Source organism: Ranitomeya imitator, chromosome 1 (genome assembly GCF_032444005.1).
Source record: "Ranitomeya imitator isolate aRanImi1 chromosome 1, aRanImi1.pri, whole genome shotgun sequence".
In the NCBI taxonomy this organism is placed as follows: Eukaryota; Metazoa; Chordata; class Amphibia; order Anura; family Dendrobatidae; genus Ranitomeya; species Ranitomeya imitator.
The window spans coordinates 498,527,103-498,547,765 of NC_091282.1; the positions used below are offsets into that span (position 1 = coordinate 498,527,103).

The following is a 20,663-nucleotide window of genomic DNA, read 5'->3' on the forward strand; positions in this document are numbered from 1 at the left end:
GATCCCAAGTATTTTGGGCCAGATTGTCTTCCATATGTGCTCCCCACCCAATAGGGCTGGCGTCGGTGGTAATTATTTTAGACGGGTCTATTATCCATGGCACACCTCGTGATAGGTGGTCCATGTCTAGCCACCAGGATAGCGATTCTAAGACATTACTGGAAAGAGTTATTCTACTTTCTAGATAACCGTCTTTCCCCTGAGCCGACAATACTTCGTACTGCAATTGACGGGTATGGAATTGTGCCCAAGGTACAGCAGGGATACATGATGATAATGACCCCAGTAAGGACATGGCCTTCCTTAGTGTCATGTAGGGTTTGCGTATTGCGTCTGATACCTTTGATTGTATAGTCAACCTCTTTGACTGAGGAAGAAAGCATTTCTGACTTACGGAGTCTAGCTGGATTCCTAGAAATGTCTGAACGGTTTCTGGATTCAGCCGAGATTTTTCGAAGTTGACGATCCAACCTAACTCCTGTAGGGACGAGATCGTATTAGATAAACGAGTTTTACATTGAAGTGCAGAGCTTCCTACCACTAGAAAGTCATCTAGGTAGGGTATTATCAAGGTATCTCGTTGGCGTAGATGAGCCATCACTTCTAGTATCACCTTAGTGAAGACGCGGGGAGCCATAGAAAGCCCAAATGGCATTGCAACATATTGAAAGTGACGAACCTTTCCCTCCAGGGTGACTGCTACCCTTAGGTACTGCTGATGTTCGGCATGTATGGGAAGATGGTAATAGGCGTCCTTTAAGTCTATTCCGGCCATGACACACCTAGGGAATAAGAGTTTTATGGTAGAACTAATGGATTCCATTTTGAAGGTATGATTACGCAGGAAAGAATTTAATTTTTTAAGATTTATGATGGCTCTAAATGAACCATCTGGTTTATTAATCAGGAATAAAGGGGAGTAGAACCCTTTCCCTTTTTGATCCTGGGGAACTTCAATCAGGACTTTCTTAGATAGAAGAGATAGGATCTCTATTTCTAGAGCCCTCTGTTGGTCCTGACCTTTTGGAGATGTTATTATGAAGGAATCCCAAGGGATTCGATCAAATTCTAATTTAAGGCCGTATTGCACAATGTCCAGAATCCACTGGCTGGATGTTATCTGTTCCCATTGGGGAAGAAAAAATTTTAATCTGCCGCCTACTTCCTGGTTAGCGGTATTTACGTCTCGGATTATGGGACCCGCTAAAAAAGGCACCTTTTTGCTTTGGGTCCTTCGACTCCCATCGCTCTCTTTGTTCAAGCGGCTTGTTCCTAGTAAAGGGGCGTCTCCTGAAGGCTCTCCTGTAGGATGGAAGATACTGGTTAGGGAAGCCTTTCTTCCTTTCACCTGCTTTATTCAGGAGTTCATCCAGCGTCTTCCCAAAAAGGAACTCACCCTGACAGGGAATCGCACAAAGTTTTGCTTTAGCTTGTGCGTCCCCCTTCCAATTCTTTAGCCAGAGTGCACGCCGGGCTGTGTTGACTAGGCCGGCTGACCTGGCTGCAAGACGTAGCGAGTCCACTGAGGCATCAGCTAGGAATGCTACTGCTTCTTTAATTTGAGGCAATTTCAGCAGGATAGATTCCCTCGAAGTTTTGCCTCTAATCTGTTCCTCCAATTGCTCCGTCCATACTAGTAGAGATCTTGCAGTACAGGTACTAGATATGGCGGGCCTGAACGCCCCCGTATTGACTTCCCATGACCTCTTTAGTAAAGCTTCTGCTTTACGGTCCAGCGGGTCTGTCAGGACCCCTGAATCCTCCACTGGTAGGACCGACTGTTTGGTTGTGGAGGCTACCGCAGCATCAACTTTTGGCACCTTTGACCAGGTGTTTAGGTCTTCATCGCTGAAGGGATAGCGCCTTTTAGAGGATGATCCTGTGCTGATTTCTTTTCTTTCCCATCTGGGCACCCCATCGTGCTCCTGACAGATTTTATTAAATTGTCCACATTACTGTTGGGAAGACAAAGTCCCCCTTCAGTCTCGGATGAGCTCGGCTGAGATCCCTCTTCGTCTGAAGAAATACATACACCCTCTGACTCCGAACTAACCGGAGACCGGGACCTGCTAGGCTGACGGGTACTGGCGCTACTTGTCTGCGCCAAACCCTGCATCTCTTCTCGGATAATAGCTCTGACATCTGAGGGAGTCATGATATTTTCCTGCCGTAGAGTTTGCATGATACACTCTGCACACAGTTTTTTGGCATAATCATCCGGGAGGGGCTGCGTACATAAAGCACACTCTTTATGCTTAGATTTGTGTGTCCTTTTCTTAGTCTAGAGGAAGGATACAGGAGGAACATATATCAGCATATAGGAAGAGACTCTTTCAAAAACTCACCCAGTGAAGCTGACAGGTACCGGTTCTGGAGGCGGAATTCGTTTGGTGGTAGAACTCTTCTCTGGAGGTCGGCCACCACTCTTTGTGCTGCTCCTCGTGCTTCTCTCCCTGCTGGGAGAGCGCTGTTGCACTGCGGGCAGGTGCGCTTCGTCGGCCGGTGAAGCCATTTCACACACACCGGCCCGACGCTAGCGCTGCATTTTTAAACTTGCCGCCCATTCTCCTGCCTCCCCGGACCAACCCGGAAGTGCTCCCGCGACTTCCGGGTTAGACGCGCCGCTCTCACTCACCATGCGGCCGCCAGAGGCTATTAAGCCGGCCGCTGCAGCGCGCGCGTCCTCACAGTGCCGGCCGGACCTACGGTGACCGGACCCGGACCGTGGATGTTTGGCCAGACGAGGGGGGAGGCTGCAAGCAGGGGCTCCCCCGCCGCTGCTTCTGGTACCGCAGCCCCTGCCGTTCCCACAGAAACCGGCGCAGGCGGGTGCATGGCCCAGGGATCCTCTTCATCTGTAGGTAAGCCGGGTCCCTGTAGGAACAGGAAACCTAAACTGAGGAGGAGAGGGGACCGCCTCCTTTTATTCTGTAGGTTTCCTGTTCCTATGGGCGGATCCCTCTCTCTCATGTGGGGTGCTGTCGTGGCGAAGGGTAAAAAGCCAACTTCGAAAGCTGTAAGTACTATCGTAGGGATCCGATGACATCTCACTTTCCAAATTTTAAATTTAACAAAAGAGGACTGAATGGTAATGGGAATTCAACTGATACTTTGATGGCAATGTCTCGAATAAGTAAAGAAATTTGGGTAATATAGACATTTTCAATGTGGATGTATGCACTAGTAGTGAAATATTTAACATTATCAATTTAATTACAAGTTTATGAAAAGGAAGATCTGGTATCCATAGGCAGAGAAGAGACTAGTCCAGGACCGCCCAACGCCGGCTCTTTCCATTTCTGCTTGATAGGCCTTCCACTACGGAAGAGAGTTGTCCATCACTTGCAGCAGCGCTGGGAGAAACTGACAGGGGGAACCGGACTAGTCTCGTCTCTGTCACCTGTCTCCAGATCTTCTAACTGTATATTGCCATTCTAACGCCAATGTGGTTTAGATAATGATATACCAGGCAGAGAAACATCAATGGGTCAAGATTCAGTTTATGAAGTGTTAATTTTTTTATACGGACGAATAGTTAGAGCGGATTGGAAATTAGGGAGTGAGGTTATAGGGTTTGTGTAAGGGCTAACAGGACATCATGACCGAATAATGAGATTTTAAATGTTTTTTTCTATATTAAGAAACCCTGTATGTTGGGATTTGCTGTTTTTGGGAGGCCAGGGGCTCCATACTAAAGACATATCATATGAAAAGCACTAGCCAAATGCTCACAAGCATTTCTACGTAAAAACAAATTAATGTCCATATGTTTAAGTGTCTTTTAACCCCAAGCAGTTATAAGAATTGAGCAGATCATTCTTCTGGAATTTTCGGTTCTGAAGACGTTCTATACTTCCTAACAGAAGTCAATGGGAAGGCTCAAAAGATGCACGGGCATCTTTCGGAGCACTGTGCCAGGGTATTTGCTTCAAAAAATGCTAGCAGTTTCTTTACTGTTCGATGGAGTTAATCTAAAAACACACACAAAACAGTAATGCCAATGGTCACAAAAACACTGAGGAAACAACAACAAAGCTAAAAACAAAACAAAAAAAAAACAATTCAGGAGAAAACACGCCAGAAGATGATCTTCCTCTTGAAAAATTCTGCAGTTTCGCTCACCTGAAATCCTGAGGTAGTATTATCATGGAGGTTGAAGGTAAATAAAAATGGGGGTCATGTGCACATAATCTAACAGCAAAGACCAGGTATGGTGGCACATATAAATACATGATACAAACTCCCAATCAATGATGTTTGATTCCTTTGGGGCAGCATGGTTGCTCAGTGGTTAGTGCTAGGGTCCTGGGTTCAATCCCACCAAGGACAACATATGCGTGGAGAGTATACGTTCTCCCCATGTTAGTGTGGGTTTCCCCCAGGTAACATAAGTAACGCATAATAAATAATAAAGGTATTGCCTTCCAAGGCTTCTGTTGCTAAGCAATGAATATGTCACTACTTAGAAGAAAAAAAATAATAATTATTACAGGATCTATCACCTACTCACACTAAGGCCGCCGTCACACTATCAGTATTTGGTCAGTATTTTCCATCAGTATTTGTAAGCCAAAACCAGGAGTGGAACAATTAGAGGAAAAGTATAATAGAAACATATGCACCACTTCTGCATTTATCACCCACTCCTGGTTTTGGCTTACAAATACTGAGGTAAAATACTGACCAAACACTGCTAGTGTGACGGCAGCCTAAAGGTGAAAAATGTATGGCACCTCTTCTGATGATGAGTATGGGGTTCTCAAAGTCCTGTGTGAATGGAGCGATAGTGGGCATTTTACATCATCACTCCATTAACTTCAATGAGACTATCAACTCAACTAATTTCACCATTCCCGTAGAAGTGCTCAAGCACACACACAACCACTCTTGCACCACCGTTCTCGGATTTGGATACTCTCTGCTACAATACATCTCTTTAATCCCTAAATTGATTCCATAAAATCTGAAATGTATTATTTTCAACAGAAATTGGAAACAATGAGACCACACACATACACACACACACACGCACGCACACACACACACAAACGCACTCACACACACGCACACACACACACACGTACACACACACGCACGCACACACACACACATGCACTCACACACTACCGTAGGTGTCGAAAGCTGAAAGTCACAGGAATTATGGTAGTGGGGTACAGCTGTGAAGGAACGAATAAATAATAGGCCATAAAACCTCAGCATATATGTTACAGAACTTATAAAATGACCTTTATGACCCCAAACAAATATCAGTACATTAATTTGTCTCTAGCAACTCCAATAGTAAAATAATCGATGGGCAGCTCAGAAATGCTCAGAGGCACAGGGTCACATTGGCAGGCATGGGAGTTTTCACATATATTTATGTGAGTAGTGTATTCTACAAATATGCTTTCACTTGTAAATACGCTTTCTGGATCATTTGAGGAAATCAATTACGTCTTTCCAGGAAGCAAACCAAGGTGCTTGTAAATATGACCTGAAAAGTAGGTATAATTGTCAATGTTTATCCTGCACGTTTCATGCTTCTGGAAAAAAGCTACAGCAAAAGAATCTGTCACCGGCGCACAAGCTCATGAATCAGCCCGACTCACAGGTTATTGCTCCTAAGGGCTCGTTCACACGACATCTTTTTAATGTGACGTTTTCAAGAGGAACATGCTCTACAAAACACCAAAGGGTTTTTTTCTTTTCTGAAGCATCTTTTTAGATTTTTTTTGTTTGCTTCCTTTTCCAATGGTTTTTTAGATTTTTGGATCTTCTTTTATTGGCATTTTCTGGAATTTTTTTTTCACTCCTTTAAACAATGAAGAAACCGCTAGCGGTTTTTCATGCAATAACAGTGGCAAAACACTCAATAAATGCCCAGGCATCTTGTTGGCGTCTTTCGAGCCTTCCAATGGACTTATATTGTAAAGCATTGTGTGGTTTTCAGAGCAGAAACCGCCTGAAGAATGGTCGGCTCACTTTTTTTAACCGCTTGTTGTTTTTAAAAACCTGAAGCAGCTAAAAGACATTCAAAAGTCTGACTATAAGAACAGCAGGTTGTTTTCACATATGACATGCATATGGTCATTCTTTGAACATCAAATTAGCGCTTTTCCAGGCAGGTTTCGCTTTAGGGTATGTTCACACATGCTGCAACAGTGTGCTAAAAGAACTGATAGGGGTTAGCCAGGGCTTTGCTTATTTTTTGCTATGAGACTTGAAGTTACAGACAAGTAATTTCTAACTACCTGCCTGTTCTACCACCTCACAGCAGTCACGGACCACTCCTGCCGGCGATTCTGCTGTATCAATTGACCTCATGTCAACAGAGCAGCTCTTTCTCTTTCGGTCTGCTCTATTGATGAGGCCTCACTGCCGACATCATGCTGATTGATAGTTAGGCAGTGGGGAGCTGGCTGTCAATCAGGATGGCATCAGCAGAGATGGTCTGTCAACAGTGCAGAGTGGAACAAAAGACACTGCTTTGTCAAAGTGACGTCACCGAAAGCCACAGAATGGCCGGCAGGAGCGGTCCGTGATATCTCAGTACTGGTAGAAATCAGCACCAGGCAGAACAGGCAGGTAACTACAGTGGCTGCAGAAAGTATTCAGACCCCTTTAAATTTGTCACTCTTTGTTTCAATGCAGCCATTTGGTAAATTCAAAAAAGTACTTTTTTTTTCACATTAATGTACACTCTCCATCTTAACTGAAAAAAAACAGAAATGTAGAATTTTTGTAGATTTAATAAAAAAGAAAAACTGAAATATCATATGGTCATAAGTATTCAGACCCTTTGCTCACACACTCATATTTACAGTTATATGAAAAAGTTTGGGCACCCCTATTAATCTTAAGTTTAATGTTTTATAAAAAAAAAAATTTTTGCACTAGCTATTTCAGTTTCATACATCTAATAACTGTTGGACACAGTAATGTTTCTGCCTTGAAATGAGGTTTATTGTACTAACAGAAAATGTGCAATCTGCATTCAAACAAAATTTGACAGGTGCATAAGTATGGGCACCCCACCAGAAAAGTGACATTAATATTTAGTAGATCCTCCGTTTTGCAAAAATAACAGCCTCTAGTCGCTTCCTGTAGCTTTTAATGAGTTCCTGGATCCTGGATGAAGGTATTTTTGACAATTCCTCTTTACAAAACAATTTCAACTCAGTTAAGTTTGATGGTCGCCGAGCATGAACAGCCCTCTTCAAATGATCCCACAGATGTTCAATGATATTCAGGTCTGGGGACTGGGATGGCCATTCCAGAACAGTGTAATTGTTCCTCTGCATGAATGCCTGAGTAGATTTGGAGCGGTGTTTTGGATCATTGTCTTGCTGAAAGATCCATCCCCTGCGTAACTTCAACTTTGTCATTGATTCATGAACATTATTGTCAAGAATCTGTTGATACTGAGAGGAATCCATGCGTCCCTCAACTTTAACAAGATTCCTGGCGCTGGCATCGGTCACACAGCCCCAAAGCATGATGGAACATCCACCAAATTGTACTGTGGGTAGCAAGTGTTTTTCTTGGAATCCTGTGTTTTTTTGGCCGCCATGCATAACGCCTTTTTGTATGACCAAACAACTCAATCTTGGTTTCATCAGTCCACAGGACCTTCTTTCAAAAAGAAATTGGCTTCTCCAAATGTGCTTTTGCATACCTCAGCCGACTGTGTTTGTGCCGGCTTCTTTCGCATCACTCTCCCATACAGCTTCTCCTTGTGCAAAGTGCGTTGTATAGTTGACCGATGCACAGTGACACCATCTGCAGCAAGTTGATGCTGCAGCTCTCTGGAGGTGGTCTGAGGATTGTCCTTGACTGATCTCACCATTCTTCTTCTCTGCCTTTCTGATGTTTTTCTTGGCCTGCCACTTCTGGCCTTAACAAGAACTGTACCTGTGTTCTTCCATTTGTTTACTATGTTCCTCACAGTGGAAATTGACAGGTTAAATCTCTGAGACAGCTTTTTGTATCTTTCCCCTGAACAACTATGTTGAATAATCTTTGTTTTCAGATCATTAGACAGTTGTTTTGAGGAGCCCATGATGCCACTCTTCAGAGGAGATTCACACAGGAGAACAACTTGCAAGTGGCCACTTTCAGTAGCTTTTCTCATGATTCCATACACCTGGCTATGAAGTTCAAAGCTCAATGAGGTTAGAAAACCAAAAAAAGTGCTTTAGTAAGTCAGTAAAAAGTAGGTAGGAGTATTTAAAGGGACACTGTCACCTGAATTTGGAGGGAACAATCTTCAGCCATGGAGGCGGGGTTTTGGGGGTTTTGATTCACCCTTTCCTTACCCGCTGGCTGCATGCTGGCTGCAATATTGGATTGAAGTTCATTCTCTGTCCTCCATAGTACACGCCTGCGCAAGGCAAGATTGCTGCTGGTGCAGGTATGTACTACGGAGGACAGAGAATGAACTTCAATCCAATATTGCAGCCAGCATGCAGCCAGCGGGTAAGGAAAGGGTGAATCAAAAACCCCAAAACCCCGCCCCTATGGCTGAAGATTGTTCCCTCCAAATTCAGGTGACAGTGTCCCTTTAAAACAAGAAAATGATAAGGGTGCCCATACTTATGCACCTGTCAAATTTTGTTTGAATGCAGATTGCACATTTTCTGTTAGTACAATAAACCTAATTTCAAGGCAGAAACATTACTGTGTCCAACAGTTATTAGATATATAAAACTGAAATAGCTGTTACAAAAAATTTTTTTTATAAAACATTAAGCTTAAGGCTACTTTCACACATCAGGATTTTTGTTTCAGGCACAATCTGGCAATTTAAAAAAAAAGGATCTTTTTTTTTTACGCCGGATCCGTTTTTTCCCATAGAGTTGCATTAGCGCTGGATTGTGCCTGATGGCCACACGTTTCATCCGTTTTTTTGCCCGATCCGTCCAAATAGTCTTTTCCGGCGAACAGACAAAACGTCCACTGCAACGTTTTTTTGTCTGGCGGAAAAAAACGCACAGTGATGGAATCGGCCAAAAACAGATGAAATGGAGGTGTGAAAGAAGAATCCGGCGTCCTGATCAGGTTTTCACAGTATTTTCCATGTTCTGGTCTCTCTCTCTCTCTCCTCCCGGAACCATGCAGAATACATGCGCATTAAGGAAGACCGGATTCGGCTAAAAAACTGATCCGGCGCATCATTTTTTCGCAAAAAAAGTCGGATCCGTTTTTTACAACATTAGCCGGATTTAGCCTGACACAAAAAAAAACCTGATGTGTGAAAGTAGCCTAAGATTAATAGGGGTGCCTAAACTTTGGACATGCTGTCCATTTCCTTGTGATCCTCCTTGAGATGGTTCTACTCCTTCATTGGAGTCCAACTGTGTTTCATTAAACTGATAGGATTTGATTTGGAAAGACACACACACCTGTCTATATTAGGCCTCTTTCACACTTCCGTTGTTTGGCCATAGTTGTGGAGAAAAAAACGCATCCTGCAAAGTTGCCCACAGGATGCGATTTTTCTCCATAGACTTGCATTGCGACGTACGGCCACACGTCGCATCCATCGTGCAACGGATGCGTTGTGATTTTGCGGCCCGTCGTGACGAAAAAACGTTCAATGTAACGTTTTTTCGTCCGTCGGAACCACCATTTCCGACCGCGCATGCGTGGCCGGAACTCCGCCCCCTCCTCCCTGGAACTCATAATAGGCAGCGGATGTGTCTGAAAACTGCATCTGCTGACCACGTTGTACACTATTTGCACAACGTCCGTCGGTACGTCGGGCCCCGTACCGACGGAAATGTGAGGAGGCCTAAGACCTCACAGTGCATGTCAGGCCAAATGAGAATCATGAGGTCAAAAGAATTGGCGAATGAGCTCAGAGACAGAATTGTGGCAAGGCACAGATCTGTCCAAGGTTACAACAGAGTATCTGGAGTACTCAAGGTTCCTAAGAGCACAGTGGCCTCCATAATCCTTAAATGGAAGAAGTTTGGGACTACCAGAAGTCTTCTTAGACCTGGCCGTCCAGACAAACTGAGCAATCGTGGGAGAAGAGCCTTGGTGAGAGAGGTAAAGAATCCCAAGATCACTGTGGCTGAGCTCCAGAGATGCAGTAGGGAGATGGGAGAAAGTTCCACAAAGTCAACTATCACTGCAGCCCTTCACCAGACGAGCCTTTATGGCAGATTGGCCCGACGGAAGCCTCCCCTCAGTGCAAGACATATGAAACCCCACATAGAGTTTGTTACAAAACACATAAATGACTCCCAAACTATGAGAAATAAGATTCTCTGGTCTGATGAGAGGAAAATAGACCTTTTTGGTGATAATTCTAAGTGGTATTTGTGGAGAAAACCGGGGACTGCTCATCATCTGCCCAATACAATCCCAACAGTGAAACATGGTGGTGGCAGCATCATGCTATGGGGGTGTTTTTCAGCTGCAGGGACAGGACAACTGGTTGCCATTGAAGGAAACATGAATGTGGCCAAGTAAAGAGATATACTGGATGAAAACCTCTTCCTGAGTGCTCTGGACCTCAGACTTGGTTGAAGGTTCACCTTCCAACATGACCCTAAGCACACAGCTAAAATAACAAAGGAGTGGCTTCAGCACAACTTTGTGACCATTCTTGACTGGCCCAGCCAGAGCCCTGACCTAAACCCAATTGAGCATCTCTGGAGAGACCTGAAAATGGCTGTCCACCAAGATTCACCATACAACCTGACGGATCTGGAGAGGATCTGCAAGGAAGAATGGCAGAGGATCTCCAAATCCAGGTGTGAAAAACTTGTTGCTTCATTCCCAAGAAGACTCATGGCTGTACTAGCTCAAAAGGGTTCTTCAATACTGAGCAAAGGGTGTGAATACTTATGACCATGTGATATTTCACTTTTCTTTTTTAATAAATTTGCAAAAAATTACTACATTTCTGTTTTTTTCAGTCAAGATGGGGTGCAGAGTGTGCATTAATGAGAAATAAAATGAACTTTTTTGAATTTACCAAATGGCTGCAATAAAACAAAGAGTGAAATATGTATATAAAATTCTGCAGCCTACATTTCTTTTAGCTAAAAAAACCTTGCAGCTGGAGAGGAGGTAAACAGGAGACATCTTATTCCATTCCCATTTAAACGAACAGATCGGTACTGGAACATTCTAGTTCTGTTTCTTAGGATCCTAGTATGGAAATAGCTACTGGACATGTAAACAGAATCTTGAAAAGCAGCTAACAAAGTATGAAAATGGTTAATACATATAAAAAAGAGTAGCAAAAAAATAAGTGTCAGTCACATACGGTGCAGCCAATAGCTGGCGATACTATCACCATATGGTATACTTTAGTGGGTTTTGTCACTTCCCTGGGTTGCTAAGGGAGACAATCTTCTATTTTTGTCACTAAAAAAGAGTCATCCACACAGAGAGGCTTGGTAATGTCACACATAATTAACGTGTCAAATACAATGGAGGGGGAAAGGTGACCAGCCCAATTTCAGCACCACAAGCTGAAGAGGAAATCTCCCTGGTGTCAGGCTGTGAAATGCATTTATGCATACTGGATTTTATTGATATCTGGATGGAAAAAAAACAAGGCACAGCAGCGAGACGGCGTCCTTTCCTGCAGAAGAGCGCCCGGCGACCCAATCTGGCAGGCTGGTTAATAATGCAGTGTTATCAGATAGCTCTGCATGGAGTCTTGGCATTCAGGAAGGAGCTGAGGAGGTCACCTCTGTAGGTGCGTGCCATAGGCGAGCAGTGAGGGACGCAGCCTCCAGCACCAGATCCAAGCCAACATCAGGGCTTACCAGCCTCCCGTAATCCCCTGTGCGGGGCTACTTACCATGCCCTAATCCAACTGCTACATATACACACATTACATATACACACACACACATTATATACACACACACACACAATTATATACACATATACATACACACATTAAGTATACGCACACATTATATACACACACACACATTATATACACACACATTACATATACACACACACACACACACATTATATACACACACATTATATACACACACACGCATTACATATACACATATTATATATATACACACACACACATTATATACACACATTATATATACACACTAGCTGAAGAGCCCGGCGTTGCCTGGGCATAGTAAATATCTGTGGTTAGTTATAGCACCTCACTTCTCTTATTTTCCCATCACGCCTCTCATTTTCGCCCTCACATCTCTCATTTTCTCCCCTTTCACCTCTCATTTTCCCCCTCACTCCTCTCATTCCACCCTAACACTTGTCATTTTGACCTCACATCTGTCATTTTCCGATTACTCCACTATTTTCCCTCACTCCTCTCATTTTGCACTCACACCTTTTCATTTTCACCGCAAACCCATCATTTGCACCTCACACCTCTCATTTTCCCCTCAGTATACACGTTTGTCATCTCCCTTTTATATAGTATACACCTGTATGTCATCTCCTGTATATAGTATATACCTGTATGTCATCTCCCCTGTAAATAGTATATACCTGCTGTATGACATCTCCTCATGTATATTGTATATACCTATGTGTCATCTCCTCCTGTATATAGTATATACCTGTATGTCATCTCTTCTGTATATACTATATACCTGTATGTCATCTCCTCCTATATATAGTATATACCTGTGTGTCATCTCCTGTATACAGTATATACCTGTATGTAATCTCCCCTGTATATAGAATATACCTGCTGTATGTCATCTCCTCTATATACCAATGTGTCATCTCATCTTTTATATAGCATATACCTGTATGTCATCTCCTCCTGTATATAGTATATACCTGTATGTCATCTCTTCCTATATATATATATACCTGTATGTCATCTCCTGTATATATCTGCATGTCATCTCCCTTGTATATAGTTTGTACCTGCTGTATGTCATCTCCTCCTGTATATACGGTACCTATGTGTCATGTCCTCTTTTATATAGTATATACCTGTGTGTCATCTGCTCCTGTATTAGACCTCATCCACTTGTTATTTGGTCAGTACTTTTACCTCAGTATTTGTAAGCTAAATTGGCAGCCTTATAAATCCCCAGTCAACAGGAAGCCCTCCCCACTGGCAGTATATATTAGCTCACACATACACATAATAGACAGATCATGTGACTGACAACTGCCGTATTTCCTATATGGTACATTTGTTGCTCTTGTAGTTTGTCTGCTTATTAATCAGATTTTTATTTTTGAAGGATAATACCAGACTTGTGTGTGTTTTAGGGTGAGTTTCATGTGTCAAGTTGTGTGTGTTGAGTAGAGTGTGGCAACATGCATGTAACGACTTTTGTGAGATGAGTTTTGTGTGACGACATGCGTGTAGCAACTTTTTGTGTGTCGAGTTGCATGTGACAGGTTAGTGTAGCAAGTTGTGTGCAGCAAGTTTTGCGCATGGCGAGTTTTGCGCGTGGCAAGTTTTATGTGTGGTGCGTTTTGAGTATGTGCAAGTTTTGTGTGAGGCAACTTTTGCATGTGTTGCAACTTTTGTGCATGTCGCAATTTTTCCGCGTGTGCAAGTTTTGCGCGTGGCAAGTTTTCCATGAGGTGAGTTTTGCACGTGTTTGTGTGGGTTTCTTCTGGGCACTCTGGTTTCCTCCCACATTCCAAAGACATACTGATAGGGAATTTAGATTGTGAGCCCCAACGGGGACAACGATGATAATGTGTGCAAACTGTAAAGTGCTGCGGAATATTAGCGCTATATAAAGATTATTATTTATTATTATTCAAGCACGTGGTAGTGTGTGGCGCCTTTTGTGTGTGTGTTCATATCCCCGTGTGTGGTGAGTATCCCATGTCGGGGCCCCACCTTAGCAACTGTACGGTATATACTCTTTGGCGCCATCGCTCTCATTCTTTAAGTCCCCCTTGTTCACATAAGGCAGCTGACAATTTGCCTCCAACAGTTTTCCTTTCACTTTTTCCCCATTATGTAGAGAGGGGCAAAACTGTTTGGTAAATTGGAACGTGCGAGGTTAAAATTTCGCCTCACAACATAGCCTATGACACTCTCAGGGTCCAGACGTGTGACTGTGCAAAATTTTGTGGCTGTAGCTGCAGATGCCAATCCCGGACATACACACACATTCAGCTTTATATATTAGATATTATATATACACACACACACACATTATATACACACATTATATATACACACACACATTATATACACACACATTATACACACACACACACACATATACATACACACATTATATATACACACACACACATTATACACACATATACATACACACATTATACAGGTCCTTCTCAAAAAATTAGCATATAGTGTTAAATTTCATTATTTACCATAATGTAATGATTACAATTAAACTTTCATATATTATAGATTCATTATCCACCAACTGAAATTTGTCAGGTCTTTTATTGTTTTAATACTGATGATTTTGGCATACAACTCCTGATAACCCAAAAAACCTGTCTCAATAAATTAGCATATCAAGGAAAGGTTCTCTAAACGACCTATTACCCTAATCTTCTGAATCAACTAATTAACTCTAAACACATGCAAAAGATACCTGAGGCTTTTATAAACTCCCTGCCTGGTTCATTACTCAAAACCCCCATCATGGGTAAGACTAGCGACCTGACAGATGTCAAGAAGGCCATCATTGACACCCTCAAGCAAGAGGGTAAAGGTACCGTCACACATAGCGACGCTGCAGCGATACCGACAACGATCCGGATCGCTGCAGCGTCGCTGTTTGGTCGCTGGAGAGCTGTCACACAGACAGCTCTCCAGCGACCAACGATCCCGAGGTCCCCGGTAACCAGGGTAAACATCGGGTAACTAAGCGCAGGGCCGCGCTTAGTAACCCGATGTTTACCCTGGTTACCATCCTAAAAAGTAAAAAAACAAACGCTACATACTTACCTACAGCCGTCTGTCCTCGGCGCTCTGCTTCTCTGGTCTGGCTGTGAGCGCCGGGCAGCCAGAAAGCAGAGCGGTGACGTCACCGCTCTGCTTTCCGGCTGACCGACGCTCACAGCCAGAGCAGGAGGAGTGCAGAGCACAGCGCTGGAGGACAGACGGCTGTAGGTAAGTATGTAGTGTTTGTTTTTTTACTTTTAGGATGGTAACCAGGGTAAACATCGGGTTACTAAGCGCGGCCCTGCGCTTAGTTACCCGATGTTTACCCTGGTTACCAGCGAAGACATCGCTGAATCGGTGTCACACACGCCGATTCAGCGATGTCTACGGGGAGTCCAGCGACGAAATAAAGTTCTGGACTTTCTTCCCCGACCAGCGATCTCCCAGCAGGGGCCTGATCGCTGCTGCCTGTCACACTGGACGATATCGCTAGCGAGGACGCTGCAACGTCACGGATCGCTAGCGATATCGTCTAGTGTGACAGTACCTTAAGACCCAGAAAGAAATTTCTCAACAAATAGGCTGTTCCCAGAGTGCTGTATCAAGGCACCTCAATGGTAAGTCTGTTGGAAGGAAACAATGTGGCAGAAAACGCTGTACAACGAGAAGAGGAGACCGGACCCTGAGGAAGATTGTGGAGAAGGACCGATTCCAGACCTTGGGGAACCTGAGGAAGCAGTGGACTGAGTCTGGTGTGGAAACATCCAGAGCCACCGTGCACAGGCGTGTGCAGGAAATGGGCTACAGGTGCCGCATTCCCCAGGTAAAGCCACTTTTGAACCATAAACAGCGGCAGAGGCGCCTGACCTGGGCTACAGAGAAGCAGCACTGGACTGTTGCTAAGTGGTCCCAAGTACTTTTTTCTGATGAAAGCAAATTTTGCATGTCATTCGGAAATCAAGGTGCCAGAGTCTGGAGGAAGACTGGGGAGAAGGAAATGCCAAAATGCCTGAAGTCCAGTGTCAAGTACCCACAGTCAGTGATGGTGTGGGGTGCCATGTCAGCTGCTGGTGTTGGTCCACTGTGTTTCATCAAGGGCAGGGTCAATGCAGCTAGCTATCAGGAGATTTTGGAGCACTTCATGCTTCCATCGGCTGAAATGCTTTATGGAGATGAAGATTTCATTTTTCAGCACGACCTGGCACCTGCTCACAGTGCCAAAACCACTGGTAAATGGTTTACTGACCATGGTATTACTGTGCTCAATTGGCCTGCCAACTCTCCTGACCTGAACCCCATAGAGAATCTGTGGGATATTGTGAAGAGAAAGTTGAGAGACGCAAGACCCAACACTCTGGATGAGCTTAAGGCCGCTATTGAAGCATCCTGGGCCTCCATAACATCTCAGCAGTGTCACAGGCTGATTGCCTCCATGCCACGCCGCATTGAAGCAGTCATTTCTGCCAAAGGATTCCCGACCAAGTATTGAGTGCATAACTGAACATTATTATTTGATGGTTTTTTTGTTTGTTATTAAAAAACACTTTTATTTGATTGGATGGGTGAAATATGCTAATTTATTGAGACAGGTTTTTTGGGTTATCAGGAGTTGTATGCCAAAATCATCAGTATTAAAACAATAAAAGACGTGACAAATTTCAGTTGGTGGATAATGAATCTATAATATATGAAAGTTTAATTGTAATCATTACATTATGGTAAATAATGAAATTTAACACTATATGCTAATTTTTTGAGAAGGACCTGTATATACCAAAAATAAAGATTATTATATATACACACACCCATTACATATACATACACACACATATATATATATATATATATATATATATATAGACACACACACACACACATTATATACACATATACCTACACACATTATATATACACACACACAGACACACATTATATATTTATACACCCATTACCTATACACGCACACACATATATACATACACACATACTATATATACACACATATATACAATATACTATATACATGCACACACATATACATACACACATAAACATATATAGTATATATACACATATATACTATATACACATATATACAATTCCATGGGAATGCATATCATGGAGCGGTCTCCCGCGTTGCACCATATTGCCCCAGCCCTCTGGCAGTAGAGCCTCACAGTCTGGCACAGCTCGGCCATAGCTCATATTAGGGAGCAATTCTGCCACCAAATTAGCACACTTATCACGACCCCTGGACTCTCATGTGCGCATATTAAAATCAGTGAAGAATTCAGTGACTAAAGCCCTACAGCTGGCATCTAGCCACATCCTATGCCAATCATCAGTGCAGCTGGCACAGCGGTCGCCCTGGACCGATGATGGTGGCCCCTCTGGACACCCGGGGATTCCCTCCCGGGAAACACTGCCGACCACTGATGTCCCGCTGGAGGGGCCGGCATACAGCATAGCGCCCGGCCAGAGCGGATCCATGCTATAGATAGCCTGGGGGCTTCCGATCGGGTTAACCCCATCCTCCCTGGCACAGGACACAATGCAGGGTGCCCTAGGTGGGGATGACATTCAGCAGCAGCCTGAATGACACGCAGCGCCACCCCCAGCACGGCGCGGAGCTGCTGATGGAGCCGTCTCTTACCTGAGTGGCTTTGTGGAACTGCTTCTTCAGCCCCGCTACAGACATGGTGGCGGATGAGCGGGCGGCGCACACAATGTGGGGCAGCGGTGGAGTCACCGAGGACGGCCGCGGCGGCTCTGCAGGACTGCGGGGGGATTCTAATCTCCAGCCGTCGCTTCCCTGTAATCCTGTGATGCTGTTATCAGATGCATGCCTTAATGCAGGGACACCCTGACGTCACGTCACTAGCCCCGCCCTATTAAGGGGCAAGCGCTCATTTCCCATCTCCTAGCTGGCTGTCTGTCCGTCCTGTGCTAGCGGGAGGTGTGACGTGGGCTTCACTCGGGACAATGTGGGCCTGTCAGTAGCACTGCTGTGGTAAAGCATAGGGGATGGAGAGTGCAATGGCGCTAGAATCAGATAGAGGTTCTGGCCTCATGGCTACATATGGAGGGACCACTACATCGTGCACACAGCAATGTGAGGGCTGAATATGGAGAGACCACTACATCGTGCACACGGCAATGTGAGGGCTGAGTATAGAGAGACCACTACATCGTGCACACAGCAATGTGAGGGCTGCATATTGAGGGACCACTACATCGTGCACACAGCAATGTGAGGGCTGCGTATGGAGGGACAGCAATGTGAGGGCTGCGTATGGAGGGACCACTACATCCTGCACACGGCAATGTGAGGGCTGCGTATGGAGGGACCACTACATCGTGCACACAGCAATGTGAGGGCTGAGTATGGAGGGACCACTACATCGTGCACACGGCAATGTGAGGGCTGCGTATGGAGAGACCACTACATCGTGCACACGGCAATGTGAGGGCTGAATATGGAGAGACCACTACATCGTGCACACGACAATGTGAGGGCTGAGTATAGAGAGACCACTACATCGTGCACACAGCAATGTGAGGGCTGCATATTGAGGGACCACTACATCGTGCACACAGCAATGTGAGGGCTGCGTATGGAGGGACAGCAATGTGAGGGCTGCATATGGAGGGACCACTACATCCTGCACACGGCAATGTGAGGGCTGAGTATGGAGAGACCACTACATCGTGCACACGGCAATGTGAGGGCTGAGTATGGAGAGACCACTACATCGTGCACACGGCAATGTGAGGGCTGAGTATGGAGAGACCACTACATCGTGCACACGGCAATGTGAGGGCTGAGTATGGAGAGACCACTACATCGTGCACACAGCAATGTGAGGGCTGCATATTGAGGGACCACTACATCGTGCACACAGCAATGTGAGGGCTGCGTATGGAGGGACAGCAATGTGAGGGCTGCATATGGAGGGACCACTACATCCTGCACACGGCAATGTGAGGGCTGCGTGTGGAGGACCACTACATCGTGCACACAGCAATGTGAGGGCTGAGTATGGAGGGACCACTACATCGTGCACACGGCAATGTGAGGGCTGCGTATGGAGAGACCACTACATCGTGCACACGGCAATGTGAGGGCTGAGTATGGAGAGACCACTACATCGTGCACACGGCAATGTGAGAGCTGTGTATGGAGAGACCACTACATCGTGCACACAGCAATTTGAGGGCTGTGTATGGAGAGACCACTACATCGTGCACACAGCAATGTGAGGGCTGCGTATTGAAGGACCACTACATCGTGCACACAGCAATGTGAGGGCTGAGTATGGAGGGACAGCAATGTGAGGGCTGCGTATGGAGGGACCACTACATCCTGCACACGGCAATGTGAGGGCTGCGTATGGAGGGACCACTACATCGTGCACACAGCAATGTGAGGGCTGAGTATGGAGGGACCACTACATCGTTCACACGGCAATATGAGGGCTGCGTATGGAGAGACCACTGCATCGTGCACACGGCAATGTGAGGGCTGAGTATGGAGAGACCACTACATCGTGCACACAGCAATGTGAGGGCTGCGTATTGAGGGACCACTACATCGTGCACACAGCAATGTGAGGGCTGCGTATGGAGGGACCACTACATCCTGCACACGGCAATGTGAGGGCTGCGTATGGAGGGACCACTACATCGTGCACACAGCAATGTGAGGGCTGCGTATGGAGGGACAGCAATGTGAGGGCTGTGTATGGAGGGACCACTACATCCTGCACACGGCAATGTGAGGGCTGCGTATGGAGGGACCACTACATCGTGCACACAGCAATGTGAGGGCTGAGTATGGAGAGACCACTACATCGTGCACACGGCAATGTGAGGGCTGTGTATGGAGAGACCACTGCATCGTGCACACGGCAATGTGAAGGCTGAGTATGGAGGGACCACTACATCGTGCACACGGCAATGGAAGGGCTGAGTATAGAGGGACCACTACATCGTGCACAAGGCAATGTGAGGGCTGCGTATGAAGGGACCACTACATCGTGCACACAGCAATGTGAGGGCTGAGTATGGAGAGACCACTACATTGTGCACACGGCAATGTGAGGGCTGGGTATGGAGAGACCACTACATCGTGCACACGGCAATGTGAGGGCTGCGTATGGAGGGACCACTACATCGTGCACACGACAATGTGAGGGCTGCGTATGGAGGGACCACTACATCGTGCACACGGCAATGTGAGGGATGCGTATGGAGAGACCACTACATCGTGCACGCGGCAATGTGAGGGCTGAGTATGGAGAGACCACTACATCGTGCACACGGCAATGTGAGGGCTGCGTATGGAGGGACCACTACATCGTGCACACGGCAATATGAGGGCTGAGTATGGAGAGACCACTACATCGTGCACACGGCAATGTGAGGGCTGCGTATGGAGGGACCACTACATCGTGCACACGGCAATGTGAGGGCTGAGTATGGAGAGACCACTACATCGTGCACACGGCAATGTGAGGGCTGAGTATAGAGAGACCACTATATCGTGCACACGGCAATGTGAGGGCTGAGTATAGAGAGACCACTACATCGTGCACACGGCAATGTGAGGGCTGCATATTGAGGGACCACTACATCGTGCACACAGCAATGTGAGGGCTGCGTATGGAGGGACAGCAATGTGAGGGCTGCATATGGAGGGACCACTACATCCTGCACACGGCAATGTGAGGGCTGCGTGTGGAGGACCACTACATCGTGCACACAGCAATGTGAGGGCTGAGTATGGAGGGACCACTACATC

General features: G+C 45.4%; 1 protein-coding gene across 1 annotated transcript in view; it reads right to left on the reverse strand.

Annotated features, from left to right (window-relative positions):
- Positions 1 to 17,739, reverse strand: part of SH3GL2 (SH3 domain containing GRB2 like 2, endophilin A1) — a 318,905-nt gene extending 301,166 nt beyond the window's left edge. Inside the window, exon 1 of the mRNA XM_069766264.1 lies at positions 17,517 to 17,739. Within this exon, the coding sequence (XP_069622365.1) occupies positions 17,517 to 17,561 (45 nt within the window). The 5' untranslated portion in view covers positions 17,562 to 17,739. The remainder of the gene's footprint in view (positions 1 to 17,516) is intronic.
- Between the last annotated feature and the right edge of the window lie 2,924 nt (positions 17,740 to 20,663).